The following is a 23,393-nucleotide window of genomic DNA, read 5'->3' on the forward strand; positions in this document are numbered from 1 at the left end:
TTTGGCCAGGTAGATACCCCTTTTGGGCCATGACGGCGGGCGTCTATCTTGCTCTCTACAGCGAGAAATCGCGGGGTTCCTCTGCTACGAGTCTCCCGCCGCACCCACTCTGCCTCGAATTCGCATCCTTTGTCTCGACAGTCTTTGTGGTGCTGCAGCATGCATCCCGCTATGCCTTTAAATTGCGCGTCTCGCGCTGCTCTGCTTTCCTCCATCTCCTTCGCTTTCCCCAGCGCGTTCAGCTGTCCTCCACGCACCATCGCCCGCCGACCCTACCCTCGATATGTCGGACCCGAACGCGCACATTGACACGGAAGAGGCCAAATTCCTGCGCGAATTCGATGAATGGATTGACCCTAAGATGTTCGAGGACCCCGCGGCCCCGGATGGGGATCCCGAAGCTGAGGATGTCAACCCCCTTCCCGTCTTCGCCGCGCCCTTCGTCGCGTACGCACCCCCACTCCCCCCCACGCCCGCACGCCTAGCACAGATGGAAGTGCTCCCTCAGCTGGAGCCCTTCCCGGTCGTGCGGGGGCTTTCTTTTGACGACTTTTACTTCGCCCCTCCCTCCCCGTGTCCGTCTCTTGCGGTCTCGGGCACGGACGTCTCCTCGGCGCCGTCCACCCTCCCGCCCCCCACCCCATCCTCCCTCGCCGCCTCTCCGCTCGTGCTCGTGGGGGACGAGCACATGGACGATGCCGTGAAATCCGTCCGCACCCGCCTGGATCTGATGCAGAGCTCGGGTGTGCGCGACGGGGCCGCGCCCTCGAAACGCGAGGGCAAGAAGCGCGTGCAAGCCGCGGCTCCCTACCCCACATCCTCATCCCGGAACGCGCGTGCGTCCTCCTCTGCCTTCAGCCCGGCATCCGACGGCGGCACTAGCCCTGTAAAGACGACCCCGCGGCGCAACCGCCGCGTCGACCCCTCCGCCGCGCTCCCCGCCCCATCCACGCCCTCGAGCCCGCGCCCGGGCGGCTGTCCCTACTGCAACCAGGACTGGACGTCGAGGTCGTCGGCGGATCTCAATCGTCATATTCTGACACATATCGACGACCCTGATAAGTGGTTGTGCTGTGGGTTGCCCGTGGCACTGGCCGTCAAGCATGGGTACGTGCCACAGGACCCTACCTTGCCGGCGGCAGTGCTGCCCATCCAGAAACAGGTGCGAAAGTATGGGGAGGTGGACATGGTGGGCGGGTGTTGGCTCGCCGTCTCTCGCAGGGACGCGCTCGGGCGGCATCTCAAGGGGTCGGCCGGCTCGCGTTGTATCGGGGATATACATGGCGCCTGGCTGAAGGGCAACAAGATTGCGGCTTTAGCGAACGCGGCTAAGCAGAGCGCGAAGGCGAGCGCGAAGGGTGAGTGGTGGGCGCGGCGTTGACTGCTCGCGGGGGGTCGATCGACAGGGGACACTCTTGGGTTGCGAACGCCCACAAAACCACTATACCGACCAATACCATCGACTGGACGATACCACATGTACGCCTCTATCATACCATGCCTGCTCATCTCTCTGCTACTGTTGTTGTACCACGCCTCCATATCCGCACATCTCTATCCGTGTTCTAGTATCTACGTACATCTCTAAAGTTTCGTTATTTCTAACTACCTATAGGCAGCCCGGACGCTGGGATTTCCTTTGTTGTAGACCATATGCTCTGTACTCACCCACTTCTGTACCCACTCATGTCACTTCTGTACTCACCCGGAATTCTATACTCACTTACTCGAGCACAACATGCGCGTAGAATGAATGATAGACTGCTCAAGGATTCCGATGACATCATATGCATCTCTACCATAACAGGCATACATATAGACCGTGTTATTGAAATTTCCTCCTTATTTCGTTTGGCACTGTTTGTAGTGAAGGGGTTACTTTTTTCGTTTGGCTCTATTTGTAGTGAAGGCATTTCCGATCTCGATCTCGGACGACTACACCGTGCCGGTGGGCAGCTGCAGCTGTATGTACAGTGCTTACGTTGATACCAAAAGTAACGTCACGAAACATAGCAGACGGAGGCAGATCATCATGCACAATGAATAATGCGAACTTGTAGTAGACATCGAGTCGTGGCCGTGAGGTCGTGACAGGGAACCAAAGAAAACTGATACACCGTAAGCTTTGTACTTTCGATTGGGTGGGTGGGTCCGCGCATCCACCGACAACACTCCCGCCGCCGCCATACACATCCGCACACCAGTCGTCCGTGGTACCAGCAAACCGAGGATGGTAATGCGGATATATGATGATTGGTGCAAGAAACAGCGAGCGGAGAGCAGCGAACGGTGGGGGGCAGCCATGCGAGGTCTGCGTCTACTAGGGTAACGGGAAGGTCGGTAGGTATGTGGGTCGTATGAATAATAGTACTTTCGCCCCGTAGGTACGCGTGCGCGGCGCAGGCCGCCTCTGGACCGGAACGGCGTGCTCATGCGTGCACGCGCGGGGTGAACTTCATCAGACAGCCGTCCTGGGGGAAGAGCGTCGCAATGATCCTGCGGGTACATGTTAGCAATGACGTCGCTGCGGGGAACGCGGAAAAAGGGTACTCACTGGACCTTGTCGCTCTGCTCCGTGCGCACATGCTCAAAGTCCATGAGCGCGACCGCGTCCGCAAGCACGAGCGCCATGTTCATCATCGCGTACTCGAGCCCGATGCACTTATGCGGCCCGCTCCCGAACACGAGGTAGTTCTTCGGGTTCTGGTTCGCGCTCCCCTCCGGGTCCAGCCAGCGCTCAGGCGAAAGCTCGTCCGGCTGCGGGAACACCTCCGGGTCGTGCAGCGAGTTGTAAAACGACGGGATGACCATGCTCCCCACCGGTACCGTGTAGTCGTCTGAGATCGGGAACGCCTTGAGCGTCTTGTACGGCACCATCGTGACGGGGGGCTTCACGCGCAGGCTCTCGCGCACGAACGCGCGCAGGTACGGCATGGCGTCCAGCATCTCGAGCGTCACCGGGCGCTCGTAGTCGCCCGCGCGGACGCGGTCCTGCTCGGCGCGGACCTTCGCGAGGATCTCGGGGTGGTCGGTCAGGTGCTGGAAGCCGTAGATGAGGCCGGAGCTCATCGCGTCTTGCGACGCGAAGAGGAAGGAGAAGACGACCATGGCCATCTCGAGGTCGGAGAAGTCCTTGCGGCCCTTGTACGTCGGCTCCTCCATCGAGCGCACCCAGTGGTCGAGCATGCACTCGGGCTCCTTGCCGGCGGCCATCGCCTTCTTGCTGAGCGCGGCCGCGTTCTCGAGGTGCTTGAGCGCGGCCTTGCGGCACTGGATTGCCCTGTAGACCTTCGTACCGGGGAGCGCGAGCGGGAAGTTGACGAGCTCGAGCGCGACGGTGATCGACCAGTACTTCTCGCCGATCTCGCGTGCCGCGGCGTCGTTGATGTGCTCTCCACAGAACACGCGCAGAGAGGTCTCCATGTTCAGGTCACGGCAGGTCATCATGATGGGCTTCGGGGACGGGTCCGCAGCAGCATCCGCGAGCCATTGCTTGAGGTACTTGCGGGTAATCTGGTCCTGAATGCCAACGTAGATACTAGATAGAGATGGTTGGTCAGTACGCTGTTAGAGCCAAGCAAACGCAAGCATTTTGACAGGTGGAGTCCATCGAAGATGGCCACGCAAAGAACAGTCGTTTGTGGCATCCTACAACCTGGTATACGGCGCATGGCGCTGTTATGAACTCAATGCAACGGCGTAACGCAAACCCGGAAGCGCCTTATACCAGATAGCGACTAGTACACACGATTACGCGTTTGATTGGCGTTCTCTGCGCATATAGTAGCCGTTCGGGACATCCGACGACCTGGTATACGGCACATGACGCTGCTATCAACTCAATGCCAAGGCATAACACAAACCCGGAAGCGCCTTATACCAGATAACATCTGTTACGCATTTGATAGGCTCTCTCTGCGCATATAGCTCATTTCTGGACCCATCTGGGCCCTTAAATATTCGCAGAATGCGTGGCGAAACGAAAGAAGCAAAACCCGCGGTAGAAACAGCATAGAAAGATGTTACGTACCCAAGAGCCTTGCGAGTGAACAAGCCATTAAGTACGCGGCGGTACTCCACATGAACCTTTCCAGTAAGGAAGACCCTGGACGGAGGCGCGCGGGAAGGTTAATCACGGGTGGGGCATGGCACGGGGCAGCTTCTTACCAGTTATCGGGGCGCAGGATCTGCTTCGCGGAGTATACCAGGCACGGCTCGGCGTGCGTAGGCGAGTTCAGAATCTTGCGCGAGTACTCGTTTGACGACGCCATGACGATGAAGCTGCGTGCATAGAAATTGAGCACAGCAACACGGAGGCAATTGAGTTTGGCAGCAGCGTGGAAATGGTCAGTGACTAGCTATAAACGGAGCCACGCGCCAAGAAAAAGAGTTCTCACATGTTGAACACGCTGAGCGCAGAGAGCGCACCCGAATTCCACTGCCTGAGGTAGCCCTCCATCGTGGGCTTCACGCTGTCCGCGAACTTGCCGATGATAGGAATTGTCCAGTTGTCACCGGGCAGGTGACGCTTCTTATACCGGTAGACAGATTGCTCGAGCGCGAGGAGACTAAGGACGATAGCGAGGGTGGTGTACAACCATGTCGCCGTTCCTGCGGGTGCGGAGAGGAAGGAGGGGATGGAGATGTGGTCGAGCACGTCGGCGGTGATGGAGGGGACGACGGCGGACGACGAGCGGTCTCTGAGAGCGGACGCCATGGTCGTCGCTGGACGGTGAGGAGAGTCCTGGACGGGGAGGAGAGTACTTGAGGGGAGGGAACAGCGCCGGACAGGAAAGCTTCAAACGGGCCAGACAACGATCCTGCCACACTTACAAACACCCTCACTCTCCTTCACACCCTGCTCTACGCGTCCTCCCATTGGCTCGCGCAGGAATCGGTCGATTTTCGAGCACTTTACTGTCACGCACGGGCCTGTCACACTCACGTGGTCGCGTATCATATCTCCTTCCGGTCCGATACCGGTCATCACGCCCGACGCGGCCGGCCTCCTCCTCGGCTGCCGCGCCCAACTTCCCCTCAAAAACCTCATCTCGCTTACATCGTCCTCTGCCCAGGCCGGTGACACACAGCTGCGTTCGGGCCGTGCCAAACAGTCATCCCATCTAACCTAAGAAGGATTTCAATTTGACAGCACAAGATCAAGACATCCATGATGAATACACTCGTCAAAAACACCACTTTCAGGGAGGGCCCATTCGCGAAGTTCAGACCGCTCCACTAGCGGAGGCACAGATGTCAGCCTTGCTACCCAGCTTGATGTTTCCCTAGATGCGGGGGGCTTCTCAAAAATGGAATGAGTTTGGAGCCCAGATGTGCATGTGCACGGTGAAAACCCCGCACTCGAAGCTTACTTCCTCACAATTGGAACCTCCACTGCCCAGACATCTATTGTATATCATAACGATAGACTCATCGAAAAAAAATCCTGAGCAGCTGCATCGGACGGCGATGCGGGGAGGACGCGGGTGTACACTGGGTGTACATAGGTGTACATGCCTAGACCCGTGTACCTCTTGGCAGTGCTGGTTACCCGCCTCGCGCGAAGAGTCGCGAAAAGGTATAACGGGGGCCTCTCGATTTGATAACGTGAAGGGGAAGTACACTCAAAGCTGATAACCGATTCCAGTGGAAGCGGAACAGCTGGGAATCTTCATATTGGGCAGATAGTAGTTCGGACATGGCAGAATCCAGGTGCAAGGCTAGAAAGCTAGCGGTGGCCAAGAGGGGAAAGATCCTTCAGATTCTTGAAACTCTGGGCCCCGTTCGAGCTGTATGTCCGTGACAGTAACGGCGCGTCGAGAGCATCGACGCGAGCCGCAAGATCATCGACCAGCCACGGGAGCACGGCGGCGCGACATACGCGCAACCTTCGCGCCTCCATACGCACGACTCCGCACCTGCAAACTACTCACATTCTCCACCCGCGGCAGCGGCAGCGGGCTCGGGTGGAACGGCGTCGGCGAGCCCCAGACGGGCTGCTCCAGGTCCCCATCGCCTGCCCCGGCGGCCATCGAGCGATCCAGAGGCGAGCTGGGCAGGTCCCCGTCCGCATAGTCCGGCGGCCAGAAAGATGAGCGCATCAACGGCTGGGAAGACTGGGCCCGATCCCTGGCCGCGTCGAGTGCGCGCATGTCTTCGTCCAGGCGGGCGACTGCTGACCGAATGCGCACGCGCACGCCCGAGTCGTTCCACAACGAGCCGGGTGTGTTCTGCGTGGTTGACACAAGCGAGAACGGCCGGGCGGCGGGCGGTGCAGGAGGTGGCGGCGGAAGGGTCGTGCTGGAGCGGCTGAGCGAACCCGGGGTGGCCATTGACGAGGTCAACGCATGTGCGCGAGCAATCATCGCTGACCGGTTACGCTCGTACTCGCTCGCTCGGTCTGCAGTGGTGTCACTACTTTGCCGGCTCGAGCTCGAGGCAATCGCTGATTGGCAAAGCGCAGTCAGTGTTGTGTCTCGGGCGGACCGGTGAAGGCACGCGAAGAACTCACCCCGCTGTCCCAGGTTGACAGGGTACGTAGTTTCATCCCCGTTAGCGTCCACGGGCGACCCATCGTCGTCCATTCGGAACATCGATTCCCACCGTCGCTGGTGCTGCTCCGTCTGGCTGCCCGCCCGGTCGCGGGACATGGCATCCAGCCTTTGCAGCGCGCCGTACCATGCGATTTCGTCCTCGGCCCTATCATCGTCATACGACGTCGACCCCTCCGCCCACGCCCGCCTGGCGTCCGCATCGTCGTCATCGAAGTCCCAGCTATCGCGGTTCTCGCCCCTGCGCCACGAGAAGTTGCGAATGGCGCGCATGGGGACGCGCTGCTGGTCCTCGTCCCCGTCTGCATTGAGCCGCCGTCGGACGCGGTAATTCCGCGTCTCGGTCGGCTCGTCGTCGTCTTCCCCGCCATGCCGCCGCGCCTGGCGGGCGCGGGCGAGGGCAATTGCGCTGCGGACACGGGCCATGGACTGCGCGAGCTCAGGGTCCGACTGAAGCACGTTGCTTGAGCCTGGTGTGGAAGCTCCCAGTGCGGGTATTTGGGTGCTTGAAGAGGGAGAGCCGCCGTCCATGCGCGAGCTGCGACCGAGCGGCCCATCACGGTTTGCACCGCGGGAAGGAGGGGTTGCCCATTCGACCGCCTCGCCGGTCTGAGCGCGTAGCGACCCGTAAGCTTGCGTAGCGTCCAGCCGTCGCCTCGATGGAATGCGCGGGAACGCCGTGCTGCTCTCATCTCCTTCGCCTCTCGTCCTGGTATCTGAGCGTGCTTGACCGGTGCTGGAGGATACATTACGAGGGGTGAACGTCATGCCCCTTGGTGATATGCTGGTGCCCGTTTCGGGTATCGGGGCGGAAGTGGCGGCGGCGGCGGCGATAGCGATGCTGGCATGAGAAGGCCGCGGAGTGCGGTTGGCGCTGGGCGAGGGCGAACGGTCACGCTCGGGAGCGGAAGGACGCGCCGCAGCCAGACCGGCGTCGAGCCGGGTACGGTGCTCGTTGATCCACGACATCAAGGACTCGCTCTGCTGCGCAATGCGGGAGATGTCCTGCTGGATCTCCTGCGCGAGACGCGACAGACGCGTCGCTATTCCGGGTGGCATCTGCGAAGCGGGGGTGCGGGTTTGAGCGGGTGCAGAAGTCGACGCGATGGGCGGGAGCGTCGGGGTATCTAAGATGGCACGAGCGGGAGACACTCCTTCGGATATGCGCTGGGACATCCTGCGGGTCTCCGCCCGCGCAGTGACCATTGCTCCGAGAGAGGTAGCAGAGTCATCCGCAGAACGCTGTCGGAGGGAAGACTCAAGTAGCTGTCGCCGGCTACGTGCCGGGAGGGACGAGATCGAGGAGCGATTAGCACTGGAGTCCGCTGTGAACACCTCTCGCGCGCTGGTGCCTGCCAGTCTGTGTGGAGAATCGAGCAGAATGCGCTGAAGCGCCTCTTGTCGCTGTCGGTCCTGTGTGTGCAGAACGATTGTTCGACGGAGCTCGTCCAGCTCACCTGCGCGACTACGCACGCTCTCGGTAGACATCATAATTTCGCTGCGCAGGTTGGAGAGCGTGGAGTCGGGGGCGCGGGGCCGTCCCGGAGGCGAAGAACCAAGGGTTGTAGACTCTGCCGTAGTTGCAGGCGGGTTTGGGGGAGAGGAGAGGAGGATAGCGTCGTGACCGGGGTCCATGGAGCTTCCATCTCCGCCTCTTGAACTACCCGAGGTATCTTCAACCGATCTACGCGTGCGTCTTATTGGGGCGGTGGGCGTTCGTCCTTGAGCACGCTGGGAGACGACCTCTGTGACGCGGCCGTGCAGGCTGCTGAGGCTGTCAAACGCGGACTGGATAAGCTCAGCAGAGTCGCGGATCTGCCGCTGGGTCTCTTCGATGTCCTCCTCTATGGATGCGCGTGTGGGTTGCCTCTGGGCCATGGGGGTGCGTTGTCGTTGGAGTGGCTAAGACGCGGTTCAGGGGAGGAATTTGTGCGTAGAGTGTCTTCAGAACGTACTTCAGTACTTTCTGTGGTATATGTCCCTCTTTCAAGTTGCTTCGACAGCCCGCAGTAACCAAGCGCGATAGATTCGTAGACCCAAGACGGCGATAAACCAAACCGAAACCAAAGTGTCCTAGTGGGTCACAGAGTTCTGAATCCCTGGTATCAAGCCCTAAACTGACAAAAGACGGATGTTGGAGATGAAGATGGCGGCAAGAGACAAGAGACAAAGTCGTCGCTGTTGTCGCCGCGCTCGGCTATGGCGTCAGTTTCGAGCGCGATCGGCCGCCACTGGCACTAGCGCCCGTCAGTGGCGCGCATACACGCAGCTGGCTATGTAGCAGCCTATTGGTGTACTGCATACGATGATGAGAGACTCGATATGCGAATATATTCAGAGCATCTACAGCACGAGGGTCTCGTAGGTAATAGCGATACTTTTCAAGGTCGGTGTGTGAGGGAGTGGAAGGCCAGAGGGGTCATGACACCCAAGGATCATTCACTTTCATCCTCGTCCTCATCTTCGCTATACTCCTCCGCTTCGTCGTCGATGAAGCCGCCCATAGTGGGATCGTCGCCATCGTCGTCCGAGTCCTCGTCTTCATCGTCGGAGTCGGAGCCCTCGACGGAGTCGCCCTCACCCTCGCTCTCCGAGCTGTCGCCGCCGAGCTCGACGTCTTCGACACTACCCTCCTCATCGGCGCTCTCGACCGCAACCTCCATCTTCTCCTCATCTTCGTCGTCGCTCTCGCCTTCGACATACCGGCGCGCCTCACGAGCTTTCGCTTGCTTGTTCTGCCCGCGCCTGTTCTTAGGCATAGGAAGAGGTGCCGGGGGACCCGAGGAGCGCATCTCGATTTGCGAAATGACCATGTCGAGACGACCACTGAGCGAGAGTAGGCTCTCTTGCAGCGTCAACCGCTGGGTAAGCGTTGCGTGCAGGCCAGATAGCCGAGCGACCAGGTCTGGCATCTGTATCGTTGTCAGTTAGTCTTGCAAATGTTGACAGAGGTGCATACATACAGTCATGAGATGGCCACTGTGTGTGGTCAAGACCGCTTTCACCCAGTTGATGAGGGCGGTACCGCGCTGGGAGCTCGCGCCCCCTCCGCCTCCCTTCATGTTGTTGCCTCGAGCGCCTCGGCTCAATCGCTCCACGCAGGCGGTGACCAGCGGGACTGCGAGCTGCGGTGGCAGTCTGCGGACGGTATTCCGGATGAGCGTGGGGTCCGAATGCGCAAGACACGTCTCCAGCAAACGCGAGTCCGACGAATGGAGAGCTTGGATGAGTGTGCGCGTGAGTGAGCTTGCAGGAACCGCGTCATCCGGTGCGCCTTTACGCGGCTTCCCATTAGGCACGGCGGCGTCCTCAGCCTCGGACTCCGAGTCAGAGCCAGGCGCGCGGGAGTCTACGCCTTGGACGGCTGTTAGCCGCTGACCAAGGCTGAGCTCCGCAAGATCTGCGTCGAGGGCGCCGTCAATGTCGCGCATAACGAGGTCATCCTGCTCGCGGTCTTGTCCGATCTCGGCTCCAGTACCCACAGCAAGACCTGCTGCTTCATTGTACCGCTTGTTTGGCGCGCCCTGTGTCACGTATCAGTGTGTAGCTCGTAGTATGTGGTCGGAGTACTCACAAGACCGTCCTTGCCGTCTGTCTGACCCACTGCGGCGGCGGCAGTGGCGACGGTAACCGAAACATCAGGGACGAAGTGCCCAGACTGGTCGCGGTACTCCTACGACACGGTATTATGAGCTGTTCAGTGAGCTACCTCTGTGTGAAAGACATACCACTATGTCAAACGCGAGCTGCACCCCACCGCTCACAGACGCAACGCGTAGACGGCCAGCCGCATCATCTACAGACGACACCGCGAGAACGGATAATGCCGCAGCATTTTTCTTGGAGGAAGGGGAAATGACCGACTTGGGGCTGAGTGAGGGGATTGCGCTCTTGCCCTTCGAGGGACTTGACGTCGCCAAGTCGGAGGTAAGAGTGAAGACGGCCACCTTGCCTGCAGCTGATAACGCGAACAATAGTCGTTGCGCAGGCGAGTCGGCAGATGGCGGGTTGGCTAAGTGGACTGCACGAGCGTCGGAGTCGAGGGGAATGGTAGCGATAATTTTGCCTTCGGTTTTCGGAGCGGTTGGTAGCTCCCAGACGTTCACGAAGCGGTCCGCAGATGCGACAGAGAGGAAACGGGCAGAGTCCACCCATGCCAATGCGCTTACTGGGGAGGCGTGCCCGGTGAACTTGGCTAGTGTTTTGGGTTTCCGAGTATCAGAGGACACTGCGAGGAGGTGTATCGAGTGGTGTGCGGCGAGGACTTCGACTACATCTTCCTCCTCTGATTTTCGTACAGAGAGCGCAGTATATGGTATTCGATCGTCGCTGAAATGCGACTGGGCGACTTGGTTTGTCCGCGCATTCCAGAGGCGGAGAGCACCGTCCGAGCTTGACGTCCAGAGAGTGTGTGGGTCCCCCGACTCCGTCTCCTGACCAGCAACAGCAAGGACAGCAGTGGAACTGGAAGGGTCCGAAAGTGTCCGAAGCAGCCTGCCATGGGAAGGCGAGAAGAGAAGGAGCGAACCGTCCGAGAGACCAAGCACTACCAGCTGGGGTGCTGCAGCGCCAGGAGCCGCAGCACCGGCTGAGAGGCTACTCCTCTTCTTCCGCTTGCTTTTCCGGGACGCATCCTCATCCTCCGCACCCTTCCCCTGCCCTTCCGCGAGGTCGAGCCTAGCCCAGCACAGAGAAGTTACGCGCGCCGCGTCTACGACATGTTCTGCGACCGACCGCCGTGTCGAGGTGTCGTATACTTTCAGGGCATGCTTGTCAACCGCCAATGACAAGAAAGCGAAGAGCTGCCCATCTGGCGAGAACGAGGAGAGGTAGGTAGAGGTTGTGGCATCCTCGACCGCGGGTTGCGAGATGGCAGAAGTTGCTGCAGGCCGTCCGCGCGGCGGTTTTGTGCGGGACTTTTTGGATTTTTGCGGTGAGGGAGCCATTCTCTATCCACGCCGTTCGAATTGTGCTAGTAGCGTCGAAAAACGGAGCCGACGCACCTGAGGGGGAAGGAGAGATGAAGTTCGCGGAAAGCAAAAGATTTGCTGAGCGCCCAAGGCCGTCCGATCACGTGCACCCGAAAGCGCGCGAGCACACTCGAGCTCGGCGTCACTTCACTCTTGGAACTCAACCGCACTCTCCCCGGTTTCTCTCCGCCTCCGATATCTCCCTCTTCCCTCTCTCTGGATACGCTCAGGACTCCTTCAGCTGTCTCTGTTTTTCTCTGCACAACTAGCTCTTTCGGACTCGTTGCGACACCAAACTTTGAACACCATCCCGATCTTTTCGGCCCCGTACATTTAGTGAACAGCCATGAACTACGTCCAGGTCAGTTTTTATCGCGCACTCCTGAAAGTCGCATTTAGCTAATGCTTTCTTTAGCTTGAAAAACTTGGTGCATACTTTGCATTTAGCGGTACGGTCTATTCGTTACTGATCACTCGGAACAGGCGAGGGGACGTACGCCACCGTCTACAAGGTATGGTACTCATCTACGCGGGATAACGCACTCCCTAACACCGTAAAAAGGGTCGCTCGCGAACAACAAACGAGATCGTTGCCCTGAAGGAGATCCACCTTGATGCAGAGGAAGGAACGCCGTCCACCGCCATCCGCGAGATCTCGCTCATGAAGGAGCTGAAGCATGTCAACATCGTCCGACTCTACGACGTGATACACACCGAGACGAAGCTCGTGCTCATCTTCGAGTTTTGCGAACGGGACCTCAAGAAGTACATGGATGTTCACGGCGATCGCGGCGCCCTCGACCCCGTCACAGTCCGGAGCTTCATGTATCAACTTCTCAAGGGCACCGCCTTCTGCCACGAGAACAGGGTCCTTCACCGTGATCTCAAGCCGCAGAACTTGCTTATCAACCGGAAAGGCGAGCTGAAGCTTGGTGACTTTGGTTTGGCGAGGGCGTTCGGTGTTCCAGTGAACACCTTTTCCAACGAGGTCAGTGTTGCGTAATATCTGCATCGCCTAAGCTGACTTTTCATTTAGGTCGTTACGCTGTGGTATCGCGCCCCCGACGTCCTCATGGGCTCACGGACATACAGCACGTCCATCGACGTATGGTCATGCGGGTGCATCTTCGCCGAGATGATCTCTGGAGTCCCTCTGTTCCGTGGACGCGATAACCAGGACCAACTCCTCCACATCATGCGTATCATCGGCACGCCGGACGAGCGTGTGCTACGAAAGATTGCTACTGAAGGGGTACGGTGCATATATGCGCGTCTTTGGTACGATATTGACGTCTAATATCTCGGCAGCAAACGGAAGGCCAAGCACAAAAGCAGTACCCTCGGTACCCGAAGATTCCCTTCTCTCAGGTTTTGCCGAAGGCGTCCGCGCATGGTAGGGGAATCCTGAACAGTCGTTTCAAATAACCATAACTAATAATATGCATCGGTCAGCCATCGATCTCCTAGAACGGTTGCTCCAGTTCGACCCCTCAAAGCGTATTTCGGCCGCGGAAGCGCTTACACACCCCTACTTCACCACCAACATCGTCTACAGTCCGCCCATCCCCTCCTTCAACGTCGGGGTCCTTCAGCCCACGTACAACTACGCACAGCAACAACAACAGCTCCAGGGCCCCCCAGCAGCTCAGCAGCAGCAACAGCAACAGCAGCCGGGCCCCTTCGGATACATGCCGGGCCATCCGCAGCATCCGCAAATTGCTCTTGCTCAGCCGCAGATTCAGGGTGCGCCCTATGGAGTCCCGTACCCGCAACAGCAACAGCAGTTCCAGCAGAACGCCGCGAGGTGAAGTCGGAAGGAAGAGACGTTGGTCTGGCGTTGTATGATGATGAATGTGGTCGGTTATGTCCCTCGTGTATTCTCATCGGTCAGGATGGCTCTGTGTATCTTTCGTTCGTGTTTGTCAGGCCCCCTCTCGTAATCGTTCTGTCGTTCCATTAGATCTGTCTAGTATTGTACATTGACTCTTGGGCCTGGAGGTGTAATATATACATAGCAAGATCGACGAGGTTCATGTAGCCGTCCAAACTACTTTATTTATGACTACAGTCGGCCGCGAGTGGGATGCGCGAGTCAGGATCAGTTCTCCCGTGTCAAGGTTGACCTGTACGCGCTGCCTTTCGACGGGTGGTTCGCGTTGCTGCACCCTCTTCCGCTTTCACCTAACGGGCCATTAGCACAACGTACTAGTTCGTGAGCAGTAGACACGACAGAAGAAACGAACAAACCTTGCGTTTCCGTTTGCGAGTGACTTTCTTCGTACTTGTCTCTTCGTCTTCACCTGAGAGAGGGGTAAGGTCACTCTCGTCTTCCTCCGCTCCATCCTAAAGTCCAAGGTGAGTATAACAATACTTACCTTGGGCAGAGATTTTAGGCGAGGTGACATACCATGTCCGCCGCAGACCGGGATTGGATAGCACCTCGCTGGAGCTTTTGAAGCTCTGCGACGTAGGCGGAGGTGCGTCCGCCGACCGTAATCCACTTGATGGTTGCAGGCTTCCCGTCGGGCTAGCATATGCATATGTTCAGTATCAGACGCCGTGCAGTAAAGCATCTCAAACCCACCAGCTTCAGCGTGTGCTTCTCTTTCTTCCCCTTCCCCTAAGGCCGCCGGAAACTCAGTGAGTCTCGATTGCGAACTCGGCTGGGGGGGGCAAAACTTACCCAACGATGCTTGAAGAGCCAGTCCTCGGGGAACAGCGAGTCGTCGGCGTTCACTGATACCGCTATCCGACAGACCTCGGACGTCTGCTTGAATAGAGCGTCCAGCTGCTCATCAGAGAGCACGTTGCAACGCTCCTCCGGATGCACGCGTGCATGATACAGGATCTCGTCTAAGTGACCACGCCAAACCGTCCCTCAGCGACCGCGCTATGATCCCGGTGGGACGAGAGGCGCACACGCACCTGCTACCCAGTTGCCGACCCCCGCGCTGAACGACTGGTCGAGCAGCAGCGCCTTCACAGGGCACGAACGTTTGCGGACCCCCTTCTTGAAGTCGTCCGCGCTGGGCATGCCGAGGATGGGGTCGAAGCCGAGCGCGGAGATCGGGGGTTCGGTGAGTGGGGACGCACATAAGCGGATGCGGCCGAGCCGGCGTGCGTCGAGGAACGCGACCTGCGTTGTCTCTGCGTCTGTGGGTCCTTTGATGTGGAGGATGAACTGTTTGGTCAAGAGAACTGTCAGTGGGGAGGGCAGGAGGGTGCGCAAAGGCACACTCGCCGTCATGAAGCGCGGTGGCCAGTCCGTGGATGCTTTCCGGGGAGTCTCCCGGTAGTAGGTTGCAAGTTGGCCTTTGACCTGGTCGGAACCAAGACTTTACTGTAAGCACGCCGCCCAGTAGAGCTGGATGAAGGGGCACTGCATGTAGACTGACCTGAAGCATCCCGGTCATGCCGAAGTGCATGACGGGGTGTCGGCCTTCGCCGCTCAATGTGAGGTAGAACACCTTGCCTGCGGAGATCATGGACTCGTGAATTACATATTGGCAACGGGCTTGGATAAATATCTCGACGGACTGACCATATCTTTGAGCGTCCTCTACAACCCGTCCCTTCAGTTCGGCTGCCTGAAAAATACGGCCGAGGTCACTTTGGGACGCGTCAGAACGTTGATGCCTGAAAGACGCACGAATTCTGTATGGGAAATCCCTGAGAAGACTATTGTATCCTCTGCAGCCTCGATATCGACAATTGTCTTTGACACAGCGACCTCCCGCAGCAGTTTTGTGGCGCGTTCGACCTCTGGGAAAACGTCAACTGGCACCAGTCTTCCAGCGGAATAGCGCCACGGGCTGTGACGCACCTGGAAGCTCAGGCATTATAGTTTGTGATATTGATGTTTGGAGCGTCGTTATGACACCCTTCTCAATAACGCACTTCTGCACTTTCCTGTATCAAGGTAAGAATTATTTGGCACCTTTGCGACTGTGGACCTCTATGCAGGTTGTGGTAGCCGATCAAGTTACGAGAGAGGCGCTTACCTGACTCCTACGACAGGCAGAAGTACGTATAGTCAGCCCCTGCCCCGTCACCGACATTCTAATAACAAAGCTGTATTGCCCCTAACATGATACACCAAAGTAATGTGATACATCTACATCCCAGACCCGTGCACATAAGTGTTGTCGTGGCGTATGTCGTGTCCGTCCGTGTCTATAACCCGCAACCAGCCCGCCCGGACCACCAGGACCCCAAGCGAAGCGGAAGCGGCGGCGCGCCGCATGCAGCAAGCGTGAATGGCAGGGTGCCCTACGACGTCTGGTAGACCTTCACGTAGTTCACCTCCCAGTCTGTAAACGAGGCGTCAGCGTTAGTAAGCGCGCCAGAGAGGCCCCGGGATGAGAAACACGCACAAGCATCGTTGAACGCGGAGCCGTTGTCCTGCACGTACTGCTCGCACGTCGAGACACCGGTGCTCGCCGCGCAGCCTCCGGACTCCCAGACGTTCCCGGCCCAGTCACCACTGTGCAAAGCAATATGGTTAGTCATGAAGGTCTTCATTTCGCCATATTAAGCGCGCAAATGCGTACCAGAGAGTGGTGTCGAAGATCGCGGAATGCTGGCTGAAGAACGTCGACGGGTCGCAGCCAGAGGACGGCCAGTGCGCCATGGGCGTGCCCCAGCCGCTAGGCACAGGCGCGCCGGAGCTGAGGTCGGAGGGGATGGAGCTCCGCGGGAAGAACCAGACGGAAATACCGCTATCGACCCATTGCACTGCGACGCGCCGTGTCAGTCTCCACACCCATGTGCACACCTTGAGAAAAATATGGACGCACTCGCATACACGCCGCCCCCGTTGTTGTTGAAGCCGACGCCGTAGGTGTTGCTCTGCGTCGCGACCATGCCGCACCCCGCGTTGCTCGTCTCCGCGGCGGCGCAGTTCGTGCCGCCGACAACGGTGCCGGTGATGCCGAGCGTGGAAGGGTTGCTGGACGGAATGGTGCAGCCGTGGCTGGTGTGGATCGTTGCTTGGTTGTCCGAGTTGGTGTTCACGCCCTCAACGATGTCGATCTCGCCGCCTACGGGCCAGTTGGGGCCATTACTCCAGAACGCAGGCCACGTCGCGCACCCGGTCGGCATGTGCACCGCGTCGAGCACGACGAGCGCGCCCGTGTACGTGTCCGTGGTGGTTATCCGCACAGACTTGCGGTTCGCCGACACCTTCGCGGTCGTCTCGACGCGCATGATAGCATGCCCATCCGAGTTGATCTCAATTAGGTTCGAAGAGTTCTGGCGTACCGGTCATCAGCAGCCGGTCCGGCGTGGTAAGTCGAAAGGGCATACTCACCGCCGTGTTACGGTCGATGAAGTCCACGTTACCATGAGTAGGGTCACTAGTGGTGAAGAAGTCCCAGCCGTCGAAGAACGTGTCCCCTTGCTAATCACAAGACGGTCAGGTAAGAAATGATGCAAAACTAGTGTATCACGCACGTAGGACTTGAAAACCTTCCACGGTGATGAGGACGAGCCGGTACTAGTGGCTGCAGGACTGGACGCTGTTGACGAGTGCTGAGCAGTTCCCGACGAACGCGCAGAACTGGTGCCGGAGGGAGAGGATGAAGATGAAGAATCGGATGTACCATTGCTGCCGCTACCATTGGTCAAGCTTGATCCGCTGACACAGTACACCTTCTGGGGGTTGGTAGAGACAAGCTCCTGCTCGTATAGCATCCCAGAGAACGCGCGACGGAGATCCTTCGCCAGCCCTGTACTCCGCTTAGCTGCTCTGTGGTGGACACGGTTCACGGCCCTAACGAGAGACTCCGAACTCCGAGCGAAAAGGCCGGCATCGGCGGGCGCGGTGTTGGCTAGGAGAAAGACGAGGGCTGGGATGTGGAGGTTGAGGCGCATCCTGGCGAATGTCGACGGGGTGTGAAGGAGCGACGGTGGTGGTGGTCAAAGACGGGGAAAGAACCCAGGCGCAGCCCGGAGAGAAGTGAAGATTGCGAGGGACGGACTCGGAGTGTCCGGGAGAAGGCGCGTGGGCGGAGAAAAGTGATTGCACCACAGTCGCCGAGAGCTTATCTACTTTCCGAGGTGCGCACAGGCTAAGCACGGTGCAGTACGGTAAGCAGAGAGGCTTTGGCGTGGCTGCTGCGGGAGTGGAGAAATGGGCTGGGCACAAAAGGCACTGCGGGGCCAAACTCCCATTTGGGCACGTACAAACACGAGGCGACCTTTTGTTCCACGCGTATGCTGTGTCTTGCACCCTTCTTTTACCGCCGTTGCCATCTTGCATGTGTTGTCTGTCGCTTAGAACGGCCGCTTAAGATCGCTATGCAAATGGAGACGGGAATACAAGCGCAGTTGCATGATTGCAGGTGGTGGCGGAGAGCAAGGCGTTGAGTAGAAGGCTCGATCGCGGCCAAGACGCATCGCCCGATCCAGCACGAATCAGCACTGAATCAGCCCGCCCGCGCCGCAAGGCCGGGCGGTACAGCCAATATTGACCGACCTGCCCGCTGCTGCATAGTGTATAATTAATGACTTCGCAGTCCGTGGACCAGGTATGTACCTTGCGTACGTTGTGCGAATTTATACAGGGCATCTCAAAAGTGCATTATGTCAAAATGACCCTAGTAACGATGTGTACTCAGTCGCGAGTCGAGAGTGGACCTCATCTCAATTCGAGAGCATTCATGACTTTAGGACGGGTTGACGGCGGACAACATGCTCTCCGTGCAGACAAAGCTCACGGCAGCTAACAAACTTCTCTTTGACGATGATATGTCCAAGCGAGCACACAGAAGGGACAATATCCCGACGGCCGGTGAAGCCCATGTGTGTGGAGTCGTGTTCAGCATGGCATACTACTGCATACATGAGGGGCCCATTTTCTAGTGCGTCGCGCGAGGTGGTGCAGAGAGACGAAGAAACAGAGAGCGATGGCAGAGAGCGAAACGAGACGAGACGCCGCGCGGTGCTCTCACCGGGTCTACGAAAACAGGACATGTCAGATTACGGCGAACATCTGTGAGAGCATAAAGCACATACCTTCTGGAACCCGATGGAGGCAGCCTTTTCGCGGAAGCACTGACGGCAGAGGTCAAGGCCGTACTTGCGGATGAGACCAGCCTGGTGCGCGCAGAGACGGCTGTGCGGGCCAACCAGTTAGCACACATATTCTTCTCTCATCCAATTGCCTCCAGTCCTCCACGACGGGCCTTGTACAGGGGTAGAGAAGGAGGCTCACCACTGACGGCTGCCCTTGCCGAACTTGCGGGGGCGGGAGAACCAAACGGCGTCGTGGGTCATTTTGTACTGTCTTGAGGAGAGTAGGAACTGCAGAATCCAAGCCGCAAGCAACGTCTAGGTCAGATTGGCCGTCGTATGTGCACAGAGAGCGAGCTTGCCTTGTCCGGAGGATGTGCGGTGGCCTTGCCGTCAGTGTCGATGTGCGCGGCGCGATAGTTTCTGTTGTCCTGTACAGTGGCAGGCAAGATTAAGGTTCAACGGCAGTTTGGACTCCGCCGGAATTACCCAGTGGCTGCTTCGTTTTGAGCGTCCGAATTTGGATTGCGCGCTAAAGCTCCTTCACCCTGAAGTAATTTACAATTAAATCCTATTCAACACACAAAAAACACCACAGACACCCATTACATGAAGCAAGTACAGAAGGTGCAATATATCGCCCACAAATTGAAGAAAATTCCGAGAAATAGTATGTAAGTAGTCCGCGAGTCCATTCGATCGGAGGTTGCAGCTCGACCGCCTTGCCCGAACAGAGCATGGACCGAAGTTGTTCAGACCCCGGTGGTGCCAGTGATCTGCACCCCCTTGAGGGTGTGCGCCAGGATCTCGATATCCGAATCGTCGTCCGAAACCACGAGGGATACACGAGTCTCTCGGATCGGCTCCTTGCCCACCGCCGGAGTAGCGGGGAACGCGCCCGGCATGGCTGGCAGTGGCGAATCTGCGGTGTGGACATTGAGTACGATGCGCTCAATACGCACACGAGAGAGGGGTAGGGCTCACCTCGACTGCGAGCCGCCGCGTTTTGGCTGTCCGCCTTGACCTTGGGCGTCCCTGGGGCACGCTTTCTGGTGGTGAACTGTGGCACGAGACGGCCTTTGCAGACGCCGCACACTGCAAAGAGTTACATGAGCGAGGTGGGTAAACCTGTGGATGGTTCATGACGAACTATCGACTTCCGGATGGATTGACTTGGTGTGGCGGCCGTACCTAGCACGGGCCTTTCAGCTGGACTGTTAAAATTGAAAGGACATGCTAATAGCTTACGTCTTTGAACAGTCTTCACACTCTGGGATAGATTGTCAGGTCAGTACTCATACCATAACGACACCGTCGGACGCATGTAATTGACGCACTCCAGTTGAACTTGTGGTTAATGTCATAGTCATGTTTCGTCTGCATGAACAGCATGAGCTAGTCAAAATATGACGAAGCCAGAACATCACTGACCGTAACTTCCACGTCGGATCGGTTCTTCATAACCTTGCGAGCCCTAAAGCGAAGGGTCATTTACCGCCCACGCTCGTGGGTTAGGGCGACTCACCAGCTCTTGAAGATCGACCCATGCTGTTCGTCCGGCGCGTCGCTGATGAGCCAACACGCCAGGTGGCACATCTCATGCGAGAGCGTGTTCCGTATGCGTTCTACCAGCAGCACCGTCAACACCTCCCCCATACATGTGTCCAGGATGGACCCCACACGAACCTTCACAATCCAGCACCTTCTCCGCGAGCTGTATCGAGGTGGTATCCACTCCGTGCCGGTCCCTGAACGCGTAAAGTCAACACCATTGCACATCACCAACGAGGCGCATCGAAATCCCGTCTTACCTCTTCCAGTGTGCACGCCCAGCGGTCGTCAGAAGCCGCTTGCTCCACACCAGTTCCGTAGCCTCCGGTATGCCGCTGCCGAAGACCCCCTCGTTGAGCTCTTTGAAGAAGGCAGCCGCGTACGCTCGCAGACGCTCTCGCTCTGCCTCCTGCTGCTGTTTCTTCGTCATACGCGGCGCCTTGCCCGCGCCTGGGGTGCGCTTGCTCGGGCCTGGGCTGGGGCGTGCGGGGCGCGCGTTCGACTCCAGCACGAGCGTCGCGCGGGACTTCGGCTTGACAGCCTCGAACACGTCCTCGTCAAGTTGGTCTTCTGAGGACGCGTCTTGGCCGTTGTTGTCGTCTGGAGTTTGCGATTGTTGAAGGGGGGTGAATGGACTCGAGGTGTTCCCGCGGGAGGAGGGGGGTAGGCGACGCCGGATAGGCTTCCGGGCGCTGCGGGGCTCGTTCCTGTGTATGATCATCCTCAGTATAGCTTCGTGCAATTTAGTAGGGGGACGTACAGAACAAGTATGGACCCGTCGTCGAGAGCAAAGGGGTCATCAGGGGCGTTGTCCTGCTCCGCGTCGTCGTCGCTGTCGTCGTCCAAGAACAGCGGGATGATGTTCTCGGCCTCCTCATATGCAAGGGCCGTCGTGGAAGAGCCCGCCTTGCCTTTGCCCTTCTTTTGCAGCGTGTTCTCCTTCGTCTTCGCAGAGTCTATGGCAGGTACAGCGTTTTGAGGCTCCTCGCATTCGTGATCTGAGCCGGGCGCAGTTTCCGTCAAGTCTATGATATCGTCGTCCAGTGGCAGCCTCCGCCGGGGTGCTGCCTGAGGGGTCGCGGTTGGCCGACCCTGTTTGACATCACCGTTCTCAGCTTCAGAGTCAGAGCTTACTACCACGCGTCGTGCATGGAGTGTCAAAAGGCGCGTCCGTGTAGCCTGCGGGGTTTGCTGGGCAGAGCCGTCGGGATTCCCCGCTGAGAGTTGGGAGTCACCCTTTTGTGCGACGACGGACATGCTGCAGGGTCGCATTGAGTAAGACTTCTATATTTCGTGGATGCAGTCAACCCGAATCATAATGCACTCACCTTGACTCGTCCTCGTCTTCAGAGTCGGATATCTCGATCACTGGGAGCTCATTCATGTTCACATTGGCGAGTACGGCGCGCCTCGCCTTCACGCGCCTGTGTCCCAGCGTCACGCCCGAGGGGAGGGGGGGGGGAAGGAAAGTGACGAAGTTTGAAGCAAACGGGAACGAGGGACGACCAGAACGAGGCCGGCAGCACATGCATGTACTCGTCAGCCTCGAATATACAGACGCACTCAGAAAGCGTCAAGGTTCACTGACCGCTGCCGTTCCTCTTCGCTATCAGACACGACGAACTTCTCCGAAGACTCCGCCGCTAGTGGGCGTCGAAAACGCGCTCCTCCGGGGGTGGCCTTTGTGGGGCTTCCTACGCCCGGCTTGCTTGAAGAGCCCGGGAGCGTTTCCCAGCGAGGTTCGCCCTCCATGGCCTTCTGCGCGATACGGTTTTTGAACGTAGGGTGGGTTGTAGTGATGGTAAGAGAACAAAAGTGAGTCGTCTACGCGAGTGGCCACTGCCTCTGGATGCACCGTGACTGGGTCGGGGTGGCACACCGGACAAACGGCGGCGCGCGTCGAGACGCGTCGGTCTCCCCGCCAAACCAACATCGAAGCCGGCGATCAAACCGGCGTCTCACGCCTAAATGAGGCGAAGACGCCCGTACATTGCAGCCTCCTGGGGAGACAAGCTTCGGCGAATCATCTCGAATCATACACTAACAGCTTGCAACATTTTTGCGGAAGAGGGGACAAGCATACTAACTGATAAGTACATTGCGAAAGCAGAGCAACGACGACGGGTACGGTATGATACAGGCAGGGCGTAAGTACAAGTAACAACACGGGTCGCGGCGGCACCTCCATACGGCCTCTATAAATCGTGCATATAACCCGAAAGATGTGGCGTTACATGATTCTGCTGTAGTCCATTCGAAAAATCCATTCGTCCTGCCAGAGTATGCGTGTAGTTCGCAGCCGTGTGCTGTGTGCAGAAGATTGCGGTGCGATGCGATGATGTGAGATGAGATGAGTCGTGGAGGTCGTGAGCGGCGTCGGTGGTTGACGCGGATCCGGCCTGGCGTCTTCTATAGAATTCCGTCCAATCGTTCTTGTTGTTGTACAATGTGTGCGCGGTCGGCGCAAGTACTGTTTGGGCGCGCCCGCCGCCCCGCCCTTGTCGTCCGCTGCGGTCGATCGGCGATCGGCGATCTGACACTGACGTGCGCTCGATCACCAACAAAGGAAGGACAGGGGAGGCGAGCTGGGGCGTTATGTATCCAAGAACGAAGGTCGGCGGTGGGTCCACACAGGAGCGAAACTGGGCGGGACTGCAGCGCGAAGCGCGTTATGAGCTCTTTTGGTAGATCTTGACGCTCTTGACCTCCCAGTCTGCAGAAAAGATGTCATGAGACACTGCGCGCGACGACGTGAATGACACGTTGGTACTCACAGGCTTCAGTGAACGAGGCGCCGTTATTAAGCACGAAGTCCGAGCATGACGCGACACCGGTGCGCGCGGCACAGCTTTGGTCCTGCCCGGGCACGCCTGATGCGTCCCACACGCCTCCTCCCCAATCACCGCTGGAATAAACGTGAGCGTCTGAAACACGGATCTTGGTGTTCACGGGGTACATACCAGAAGGTGGTGTCAAAGATGGCTGTGTGCTGATAGAAGTACTTGAACGGGTCGCATGACGAGGCCGCGAATGCGGCCATGGGCGTGCCCCATGTCGTTGGCTGTGGCGCACTGCTCGACAGGTCTGAGGGTATCGAGCTGCGCGGGAAGAACCAGGTCTTGATCCCGTCGTCGTCCCATAGCGCTGCAATTGCAGAATCCCGCGATTAGCATCGTGCCATCCGATATAGGATGATAACTTACTAGCGTAGACACCGCCGCCCATAGCGTTGAACGGAGCACCATACGAGTTCGTTTCGCTTGCGCGCACACCACAACCCGCGTTCCCGGTGTCCGCAGCAGCACAGTCC

The 23,393-nt window shown here is 58.2% G+C and overlaps 10 protein-coding genes across 10 annotated transcripts; 2 read left to right on the forward strand and 8 right to left on the reverse strand.

Annotated features, from left to right (window-relative positions):
• Window positions 1-283: 283 nt before the first annotated feature.
• Window positions 284-1,717, forward strand: TRAVEDRAFT_62352 (uncharacterized protein; the record flags this gene model as incomplete). The annotated part of the gene is made up of 1 exon (XM_008034296.1): window positions 284-1,717. The coding sequence occupies one exon, from the start codon at window positions 284-286 to the stop codon at window positions 1,379-1,381; it is 1,098 nt and encodes a 365-aa protein (XP_008032487.1). The 3' UTR covers window positions 1,382-1,717.
• A 307-nt stretch (window positions 1,718-2,024) lies between these two features.
• On the reverse strand, window positions 2,025-4,787 carry TRAVEDRAFT_140384 (cytochrome P450 sterol C22-desaturase). Its single transcript, XM_008035040.1, has 5 exons — window positions 4,398-4,787; window positions 4,168-4,281; window positions 4,031-4,105; window positions 2,555-3,538; window positions 2,025-2,496 (listed from the first exon to the last, which is right to left on the reverse strand). Exons 1-5 carry the CDS (start codon window positions 4,715-4,717, stop codon window positions 2,430-2,432), a joined length of 1,560 nt encoding a protein of 519 aa, XP_008033231.1. The 5' UTR covers window positions 4,718-4,787; the 3' UTR covers window positions 2,025-2,429.
• Window positions 4,788-5,588: 801 nt separating this feature from the next.
• On the reverse strand, window positions 5,589-8,677 carry TRAVEDRAFT_55766 (uncharacterized protein). The gene is made up of 3 exons (XM_008034224.1): window positions 8,507-8,677; window positions 6,512-8,453; window positions 5,589-6,445 (listed from the first exon to the last, which is right to left on the reverse strand). Exons 2-3 carry the CDS (start codon window positions 8,427-8,429, stop codon window positions 5,844-5,846), a joined length of 2,520 nt encoding a protein of 839 aa, XP_008032415.1. The 5' UTR covers window positions 8,430-8,453; window positions 8,507-8,677; the 3' UTR covers window positions 5,589-5,843.
• A 309-nt stretch (window positions 8,678-8,986) lies between these two features.
• On the reverse strand, window positions 8,987-11,584 carry TRAVEDRAFT_62354 (NUC189-domain-containing protein; the record flags this gene model as incomplete). The annotated part of the gene is made up of 4 exons (XM_008034297.1): window positions 10,280-11,584; window positions 10,126-10,224; window positions 9,515-10,075; window positions 8,987-9,463 (listed from the first exon to the last, which is right to left on the reverse strand). The coding sequence occupies exons 1-4, from the start codon at window positions 11,495-11,497 to the stop codon at window positions 8,987-8,989; spliced, it is 2,355 nt and encodes a 784-aa protein (XP_008032488.1). The 5' UTR covers window positions 11,498-11,584.
• A 123-nt stretch (window positions 11,585-11,707) lies between these two features.
• Window positions 11,708-13,592, forward strand: TRAVEDRAFT_55768 (Pkinase-domain-containing protein). Its single transcript, XM_008034225.1, has 7 exons — window positions 11,708-11,882; window positions 11,937-11,949; window positions 12,005-12,033; window positions 12,084-12,509; window positions 12,558-12,773; window positions 12,830-12,914; window positions 12,974-13,592. The coding sequence occupies exons 1-7, from the start codon at window positions 11,868-11,870 to the stop codon at window positions 13,327-13,329; spliced, it is 1,140 nt and encodes a 379-aa protein (XP_008032416.1). The 5' UTR covers window positions 11,708-11,867; the 3' UTR covers window positions 13,330-13,592.
• A 27-nt stretch (window positions 13,593-13,619) lies between these two features.
• On the reverse strand, window positions 13,620-15,360 carry TRAVEDRAFT_42423 (AtMMH-1; the record flags this gene model as incomplete). The annotated part of the gene is made up of 10 exons (XM_008034040.1): window positions 13,620-13,702; window positions 13,765-13,864; window positions 13,929-14,048; window positions 14,106-14,141; window positions 14,205-14,374; window positions 14,447-14,840; window positions 14,917-14,993; window positions 15,063-15,108; window positions 15,171-15,283; window positions 15,345-15,360. The coding sequence occupies 10 exons, from the start codon at window positions 15,358-15,360 to the stop codon at window positions 13,620-13,622; spliced, it is 1,155 nt and encodes a 384-aa protein (XP_008032231.1).
• A 227-nt stretch (window positions 15,361-15,587) lies between these two features.
• TRAVEDRAFT_25981 (uncharacterized protein) lies at window positions 15,588-17,801 on the reverse strand. Its single transcript, XM_008033702.1, has 6 exons — window positions 16,973-17,801; window positions 16,830-16,919; window positions 16,318-16,771; window positions 16,072-16,255; window positions 15,895-16,004; window positions 15,588-15,831 (listed from the first exon to the last, which is right to left on the reverse strand). The coding sequence occupies exons 1-6, from the start codon at window positions 17,390-17,392 to the stop codon at window positions 15,791-15,793; spliced, it is 1,299 nt and encodes a 432-aa protein (XP_008031893.1). The 5' UTR covers window positions 17,393-17,801; the 3' UTR covers window positions 15,588-15,790.
• A 436-nt stretch (window positions 17,802-18,237) lies between these two features.
• On the reverse strand, window positions 18,238-18,928 carry TRAVEDRAFT_140397 (40S ribosomal protein S29A). The gene is made up of 4 exons (XM_008035041.1): window positions 18,895-18,928; window positions 18,735-18,823; window positions 18,536-18,635; window positions 18,238-18,476 (listed from the first exon to the last, which is right to left on the reverse strand). The coding sequence occupies exons 2-4, from the start codon at window positions 18,794-18,796 to the stop codon at window positions 18,468-18,470; spliced, it is 171 nt and encodes a 56-aa protein (XP_008033232.1). The 5' UTR covers window positions 18,797-18,823; window positions 18,895-18,928; the 3' UTR covers window positions 18,238-18,467.
• A 356-nt stretch (window positions 18,929-19,284) lies between these two features.
• Window positions 19,285-21,343, reverse strand: TRAVEDRAFT_62357 (uncharacterized protein; the record flags this gene model as incomplete). The annotated part of the gene is made up of 10 exons (XM_008034298.1): window positions 19,285-19,454; window positions 19,517-19,627; window positions 19,683-19,723; window positions 19,781-19,802; window positions 19,870-19,909; window positions 19,964-20,006; window positions 20,058-20,157; window positions 20,219-20,280; window positions 20,344-20,790; window positions 20,844-21,343. 10 exons carry the CDS (start codon window positions 21,338-21,340, stop codon window positions 19,285-19,287), a joined length of 1,533 nt encoding a protein of 510 aa, XP_008032489.1.
• A 1,409-nt stretch (window positions 21,344-22,752) lies between these two features.
• On the reverse strand, window positions 22,753-23,392 carry TRAVEDRAFT_112387 (uncharacterized protein; the record flags this gene model as incomplete). Its single annotated transcript, XM_008035042.1, has 4 exons — window positions 22,753-22,796; window positions 22,858-22,988; window positions 23,044-23,227; window positions 23,287-23,392. Coding segments are annotated over 4 exons (465 nt in total), but the record flags the coding sequence as incomplete, so codon positions are not given.
• Window position 23,393: the final 1 nt, after the last annotated feature.

This window comes from Trametes versicolor (genome assembly GCF_000271585.1).
Source record: "Trametes versicolor FP-101664 SS1 unplaced genomic scaffold TRAVEscaffold_1, whole genome shotgun sequence".
In the NCBI taxonomy this organism is placed as follows: domain Eukaryota; kingdom Fungi; phylum Basidiomycota; class Agaricomycetes; order Polyporales; family Polyporaceae; genus Trametes; species Trametes versicolor.

Excerpts from the sequence above, each read along its gene's own strand:
- TRAVEDRAFT_140384 (XM_008035040.1), bottom strand. The coding sequence starts at position 4,717 with ATGGCGTCCGCTCTCAGAGACCGCTCGTCGTCCGCCGTCGTCCCCTCC. Across the intron at positions 4,282-4,397 it reads GCGCTCAGCGTGTTCAACAT|CTTCATCGTCATGGCGTCGT; the intron begins GTGAGAACTCTT and ends CTATGCACGCAG. Across the intron at positions 2,497-2,554 it reads GAGCAGAGCGACAAGGTCCA|GATCATTGCGACGCTCTTCC; the intron begins GTGAGTACCCTT and ends ATGTACCCGCAG.
- TRAVEDRAFT_55766 (XM_008034224.1), bottom strand. The coding sequence starts at position 8,429 with ATGGCCCAGAGGCAACCCACACGCGCATCCATAGAGGAGGACATCGAA. Across the intron at positions 6,446-6,511 it reads TGTCAACCTGGGACAGCGGG|CGATTGCCTCGAGCTCGAGC; the intron begins GTGAGTTCTTCG and ends TTTGCCAATCAG.
- TRAVEDRAFT_55768 (XM_008034225.1), top strand. Across the intron at positions 12,034-12,083 it reads CGTACGCCACCGTCTACAAG|GGTCGCTCGCGAACAACAAA; the intron begins GTATGGTACTCA and ends CACCGTAAAAAG. Across the intron at positions 12,774-12,829 it reads GAAAGATTGCTACTGAAGGG|CAAACGGAAGGCCAAGCACA; the intron begins GTACGGTGCATA and ends ATATCTCGGCAG.
- TRAVEDRAFT_25981 (XM_008033702.1), bottom strand. The coding sequence starts at position 17,392 with ATGCGCCTCAACCTCCACATCCCAGCCCTCGTCTTTCTCCTAGCCAAC. Across the intron at positions 16,920-16,972 it reads GGAAGGTTTTCAAGTCCTAC|CAAGGGGACACGTTCTTCGA; the intron begins GTGCGTGATACA and ends TCTTGTGATTAG. Across the intron at positions 16,772-16,829 it reads TCATCGACCGTAACACGGCG|AACTCTTCGAACCTAATTGA; the intron begins GTGAGTATGCCC and ends CCGGTACGCCAG.
- TRAVEDRAFT_140397 (XM_008035041.1), bottom strand. The coding sequence starts at position 18,796 with ATGACCCACGACGCCGTTTGGTTCTCCCGCCCCCGCAAGTTCGGCAAG. Across the intron at positions 18,636-18,734 it reads GGCAAGGGCAGCCGTCAGTG|CCGTCTCTGCGCGCACCAGG; the intron begins GTGAGCCTCCTT and ends TGGCCCGCACAG.